This window comes from Entelurus aequoreus, linkage group LG20 (genome assembly GCF_033978785.1).
Source record: "Entelurus aequoreus isolate RoL-2023_Sb linkage group LG20, RoL_Eaeq_v1.1, whole genome shotgun sequence".
NCBI classification, from domain to species: domain Eukaryota; kingdom Metazoa; phylum Chordata; class Actinopteri; order Syngnathiformes; family Syngnathidae; genus Entelurus; species Entelurus aequoreus.
In genome coordinates this window covers 11,377,669-11,384,254 of record NC_084750.1, presented here as the reverse complement: position 1 = coordinate 11,384,254, position 6,586 = coordinate 11,377,669, and the positions used below count along the sequence as shown (strand labels likewise).

The 6,586-nt window shown below is 48.5% G+C and overlaps 2 protein-coding genes across 2 annotated transcripts in view; one reads left to right on the top strand and one right to left on the bottom strand.

Moving 5' to 3' along the window:
- The window catches only part of LOC133636393 (thrombospondin type-1 domain-containing protein 7A-like), a 162,426-nt gene extending 160,997 nt beyond the window's left edge, over nt 1-1,429 (bottom strand). The window contains 1 exon segment of the mRNA XM_062030385.1: nt 1,333-1,429. Coding sequence (XP_061886369.1) covers nt 1,333-1,429 — 97 coding nt within the window.
- Nucleotides 1,339-2,835, top strand: LOC133635915 (sphingosine 1-phosphate receptor 1-like). Its single transcript, XM_062029373.1, has one exon. The coding sequence runs from the start codon at nt 1,428-1,430 to the stop codon at nt 2,508-2,510; it is 1,083 nt and encodes a 360-aa protein (XP_061885357.1). The 5' UTR covers nt 1,339-1,427; the 3' UTR covers nt 2,511-2,835.
- The last annotated feature ends 3,751 nt before the right edge of the window (nt 2,836-6,586 follow it).

The following is a 6,586-nucleotide window of genomic DNA, read 5'->3' as shown; positions in this document are numbered from 1 at the left end:
TGTCGGATGTTAGTTTCACTTCTAAGTGTGTCGGATGTTAGTTTCACTTGTAAGTGTGTCGGATGTTAGTTTCACTTCTAAGTGTGTCGGATGTTAGTTTCACTTGTAAGTGTGTCGGATGTTAGTTTCACTTCTAAGTGTGTCGGATGTTAGTTTCACTTCTAAGTGTGTCGGATGTTAGTTTCACTTGTAAGTGTGTCGGATGTTAGTTTCACTTCTAAGTGTGTCGGATGTCAGTTTCACTTCTAAGTGTGTCGGATGTTAGTTTCACTTCTAAGTGTGTCGGATGTTAGTTTCACTTCTAAGTATGCCTGATGTTAGTTTCACTTCTAAGTGTGTCGGATGTTAGTTTCACTTGTAAGTGTGTCGGATGTTAGTTTCACTTCTAAGTGTGTCGGATGTCAGTTTCACTTGTAAGTGTGTCGGATGTCAGTTTCACTTCTAAGTGTGTCGGATGTCAGTTTCACTTCTAAGTGTGTTGGATGTTAGTTTCACTTCTAAGTGTGTCGGATGTCAGTTTCACTTCTAAGTGTGTTGGATGTTAGTTTCACTTCTAAGTCTGTCGGATGTCAGTTTCACTTCTAAGTGTGTCGGATGTTAGTTTCACTTCTAAGTGTGTCGGATGTCAGTTTCACTTCTAAGTGTGTTGGATGTTAGTTTCACTTCTAAGTGTGTCGGATGTTAGTTTCACTTCTAAGTGTGTCGGATGTTAGTTTCACTTCTAAGTGTGTCGGATGTTAGTTTCACTTCTAAGTATGCCTGATGTTAGTTTCACTTCTAAGTGTGTCGGATGTTAGTTTCACTTCCAAGTGTGTCGGATGTTAGTTTCACTTCTAAGTGTGTCGGATGTTAGTTTCACTTCTAAGTGTGTCGGATGTTAGTTTCACTTGTAAGTGTGTCGGATGTTAGTTTCACTTCTAAGTGTGTCGGATGTTAGTTTCACTTGTAAGTGTGTCGGATGTTAGTTTCACTTCTAAGTGTGTCGGATGTTAGTTTCACTTCTACGTGTGTCGGATGTTAGTTTCACTTGTAAGTGTGTCGGATGTTAGTTTCACTTCTAAGTGTGTCGGATGTCAGTTTCACTTCTAAGTGTGTCGGATGTTAGTTTCACTTCTAAGTGTGTCGGATGTTAGTTTCACATCTAAGTGTGTCGAATGTTAGTTTCACTTCTAAGTGTGTCGGATGTTAGTTTCACATCGAAGTTTGTCGGATGTTAGTTTCACTTCTAAGTGTGTCGGATGTTAGTTTCACTTCTAAGTGTGTCGGATGTTAGTTTCACTTCTAAGTGTGTCGGATGTTAGTTTCACTTCTAAGTGTGTCGGATGCTTCCACAGATGTCGGCGTGTCCCGCCGCTCCCCCCGCTGGCAGGCGGGCGCCATGACGCACTGAAGGCAGGCTCGCGCCCTCAGAGTTGTCCGCCTGGGCCATGGCTGACCCCGCCCACTCGGACCTCATCGCCAGGCACTACAACTACACGGGAAAGTTCCGCAAGTCGGACGGGGGCTCGGGCCTGAAGGCCGACTCGGTGGTCTTCATCGTGGTTTGCTGCCTGATCGTGCTGGAGAACCTCCTGGTCCTGGCCACCATCTGGAGGACCAAGAAGTTCCACAAGCCCATGTACTACTTCATCGGGAACCTGGCGCTGTCCGACCTGCTGGCGGGCGTGGTCTACACGGCCAACATCCTGCTGTCGGGCGCCAACACCTACAAGCTGACGCCCACGCAGTGGTTCCTGCGCGAGGGCTCCATGTTCGTGGCGCTGGCGGCGTCCGTCTTCAGCCTGCTGGCCATCGCGGTGGAGCGCCACCTGACCATGCTGAAGATGAAGCTGCACAACAGCGGCAGCGCCAGCCGCGTCTTCCCGCTCATCAGCGCCGTGTGGATGGTGGCGGCGCTCCTGGGCGGCCTGCCGCTGATGGGCTGGAACTGCATCGGGCAGCTGAGCCACTGCTCCACCGTGCTGCCGCTCTACCACAAGACCTACATCCTCTTCTGCACCACCGTCTTCAGCGTCATCCTCATGGCCGTCGTGGCGCTCTACGCCCGCATCTACGCGCTGGTGCGCGCCCGCAGCCGCCAGCTGGTCTTCCGCAAGGCGCCCAACGGCGGCAAGAGCTCGGAGAAGTCCATGGCGCTGCTCCGGACCGTCATGGTGGTGCTGAGCTGCTTCATCGCCTGCTGGGCGCCGCTCTTCGTCCTGCTGCTGCTGGACGCCGCCTGCCACACGCTCCACTGCTCCATCCTCTACAAGGCCGAGTGGTTCCTGGCGCTCGCCGTCCTCAACTCCGCCACCAACCCGCTCATCTACACGCTGACCAGCAACGAGATGCGCCGCGCCTTCCTCAAGACGCTGCTCTGCGGCTCCGCCCGCGTCCGCGCCGCCGTCAGCTACGTCGGGGCGGAGTTCAGCCGCAGCAAGTCGGATAACTCCTCCCACCCCAACAAGGAGGAGGTGGAGTACACCCGGAGGGGGGCGAGGGCGGCCGAGGTCGCCTCTTCCTCGTCCTAGAAGTCGCCTTGCCGCCGGTTTGACCTGCAAACGTCCCCGAGGAAAACCTTGGTCAGGTAACCCCGGCAGGTGAGTCCACAGCCCCCCCTGCCGCCTTTTTGACGTACCTCTCCGTGTTTACGTGTAGCCAATCGACTATTCTATCGTTTTTCATTCCTGGTCTTCGTGTCAGCCCTGAAGTCACTCGGGATTTGTACAGCGCCCAACTTTCCTACTTCCTGTCTGCTTGTCCGTAGTGATGGCGTTTGCATGTCGCCATGGTAACCGTCAATAAATTGTCTGTGTTTAACCTTCCTAGCGTTTAATAAAGACACAATAAGTAGAAGTCGGCCTGAGAAGCTTTTTTTTTTCCACCCCCCCGGCCCCGCCACTCCTTCGCACATTACCCGGGTCCTTCTGGCACCTCAAGACCGTCTTTTTTTATAGTCCGCTATCAAAACTTCATCATTCTCTTTATGGTCTCGCTTACTGGATAACTTTTATAGGTAACGACCGAAGTCCGTCTTTACTACCGCGGACCGATTCACGTGAAATCAAACAATGTTTTGTCCAGTTGCAGACTCTGCAGCGGCTCAAGCCCTTGGCGGGGAAACAAGCAGTCAACCACTCAGAGCGACCTACTTCTTCCATGTAATGTTACAAGTTTCCATTCCAACAGGGCAAGAAAAAGACACTCGAAAGTAGAGTAAGGCTCCACTTTCTTCATGCTAATTTATATTGGATTTGCCATGTACATGCTACCAGTTAGCATTAGCCATTTTACATGGCGATTTCTACGCCTCTAAATAATAATATTAATAATATTAATACATTTTATTTGACATAGCGCTTTTCAGAGTTCTCAAAGATGCTTTACAGGATAAAAAAATGTAAATATAAAACAGTTCAAAGTAATAATATAGAATACAGGAAATATAAAAGCAGTACATTTTAAAATACATAATAATATACATTTGGTATTTAAAACTACAACCAAGATGTAATTTGCAATCAAATAGCTGGTGAGTAATAAATAAAATACAGCACTTACAGTATAAACACGTTTTAGGACTCAACCAAAAAAAAAAAGACCACTTTCTGGTTAAGACATTACACCGTTGCCTACACACTACTGCCATCTAAAGTCTTGGAATTGCAACTGCATGCAAAGTCTACTATATGTTATGATACAGTACAGTACTTGCAAATGAGATGAATATGTAACAAAACATGATAACTGGACAGGACACACAAAATAAAATTTGAAACAATGAACATATTGAACATTTGACAATTGGTACTGTTGAGTACTGGTATGGATTCCCAGGTGCCGGGAATTGGGACCGCATCGATTCAAGAGTGCAAGGTATCTCCAAATCTGGTCATGAATAAGTACAATACTTACAATATGAACACTTTGTAGGACTCAACAACAAAAGAATGGCACATTGTACTTAATGGCAAAGACTACTTCTTGGCAACTCATTGTAGCCCCTTGTCGTCCAGTTGGTCTCAAACATGGCGCCCTGTCACGTGAGGGGCCTTTCACCAATCATTTAGGAGATGGTCTGGTTATACTCTCTCTGAATGGTCAAAAAACCCTCACGTGACAACCGGGCGCCATGTTTGCTACCAACTCTGAAACCGAGTTGGCCATACTCGCTCTATACACGACTCTGCTGTAGTCCAAAGCCATGTATAGACAGAGTATGGCCAAATAATTGTCAAAATTGGTAGCAAACATGGCGCCGTGTCGTCACGTGAGGAGCTTTTGACTAATATTGGTAGCAAACATGGCGCCCTGTCGTCACGTGAGGGGCTTTTGACCAATCGATTAGGAGATCCTCTGGCCGTACGCTCTCGGATTGGTCAAAAACCCCTCACGTGACAACCGGGCGCCATGTTTACTACCAACTCTGAAACCGAGTTGGCCATACTCGCTCTATACACGACTCTGCTGTAGTCCAAAGCCATGTATAGACAGAGTATGGCCAAATAATTGTCAAAATTGGTAGCAAACATGGCGCCGTGTCGTCACGTGAGGAGCTTTTGACTAATATTGGTAGCAAACATGGCGCCCTGTCGTCACGTGAGGGGCTTTTGACCAATCGATTAGGAGATCCTCTGGCCGTACGCTCTCGGATTGGTCAAAAACCCCTCACGTGACAACCGGGCGCCATGTTTACTACCAACTCTGAAACCGAGTTGGCCATACTCGCTCTATACACGACTCTGCTGTAGTCCAAAGCCCTGTAAGAGAGAGTATGGCCAAATAATTGTCAAAATTGGTAGCAAACATGGCGCCCTGTCGTCACGTGAGGGGCTTTTGACCAATCGATTAGGAGATCCTCTGGCCGTACGCTCTCGGATTGGTCAAAAACCCCTCACGTGACAACCGGGCGCCATGTTTACTACCAACTCTGAAACCGAGTTGGCCATACTCGCTCTATACACGACTCTGCTGTAGTCCAAAGCCATGTATAGACAGAGTATGGCCAAATAATTGTCAAAATTGGTAGCAAACATGGCGCCGTGTCGTCACGTGAGGAGCTTTTGACTAATATTGGTAGCAAACATGGCGCCCTGTCGTCACGTGAGGGGCTTTTGACCAATCGATTAGGAGATCCTCTGGCCGTACGCTCTCGGATTGGTCAAAAACCCCTCACGTGACAACCGGGCGCCATGTTTACTACCAACTCTGAAACCGAGTTGGCCATACTCGCTCTATACACGACTCTGCTGTAGTCCAAAGCCATGTATAGACAGAGTATGGCCAAATAATTGTCAAAATTGGTAGCAAACATGGCGCCGTGTCGTCACGTGAGGAGCTTTTGACTAATATTGGTAGCAAACATGGCGCCCTGTCGTCACGTGAGGGGCTTTTGACCAAACGATTAGGAGATCCTCTAGCCGTACGCTCTCTGATTGGTCAAAAACCCCTCACGTGACGACCGGGCGCCATGTGATTGGTCAAAAACCCCTCACGTGACGACCGGGCGCCATGTTTGCTACCAACTCTGAAACCGAGTTGTCCATAAACTCTCTATATACACGACTCTGCTGTAGCCCAAAGCCGTGTATAGAGAATGGCCAAATAATTGTCAAAATTGGTAGCAAACATGGCGCCCTGTCATCACGTGAGGAGCTTTTGACTAATATTGGTAGCAAACATGGCGCCCTGTCGTCATGTGAGGGGCTTTTGAACAAACAATTAGGAGATCCTCTGGCCATACGCTCTCTGATTGGTCAAAAGCCCTTCACGTGACAACCGGGCGCCATGTTTGCTACCAACTCTGAAACCGAGTTGGCCATACTCGCTCTATACACGACTCTGCTGCAGCCCAAAGCCATATGGCCAAATCATTTTCAAAGTTGGTAGCAAACATGGCGCCCTGTCATCAAGTGAGGAGCTTTTGACTAATATTGGTAGCAGATATGGCGCCCTGTCGTCACGTGAGGGGGCTTTTGACCAATCGATTAAGAGATCCTCTGGCCATACGCTCTCTGATTGGTCAAAAGCCCCTCACGTGACAACCGGGCGCCATGTTTGCTACCAACTCTGAAACCGAGTTGGCCATACTCTCTCCATACACGACTCTGCTGTATCCCAAAGCCGTGTATAGAGAGAGTATGGCCAAATAATTGTCAAAATTGGTAGCAAACATGGCACCCTGTCATCACGTGAGGAGCTTTTGACTAATATTGGTAGCAAACATGGCGCCCTGTCGTCACGTGAGGAGCTTTTGCCTAATATTGGTAGCAAACATGGCGCCCTGTCATCACGTGAGGAGCTTTTGACTAATATTGGTAGCAAACATGGCGCCCTGTCATCACGTGAGGAGCTTTTGCCTAATATTGGTAGCAAACATGGCGCCCTGTCGTCACGTGAGGGGCTTTTGACCAAACGATTAGGAGATCCTCTGGCCATACGCTCTCTGATTGGTCAAAAAGCCCTCACGTGACAACCGGGCGCCATGTTTGCTACCAACTCTGAAACCAAGTTGTCCATACTCTCTCTATACACGACTCTGCTGTAGCCTTTACACTACTGCCATCTAACGTCCTGGAATTGCACCTGCATGCAAATTCTACTACAC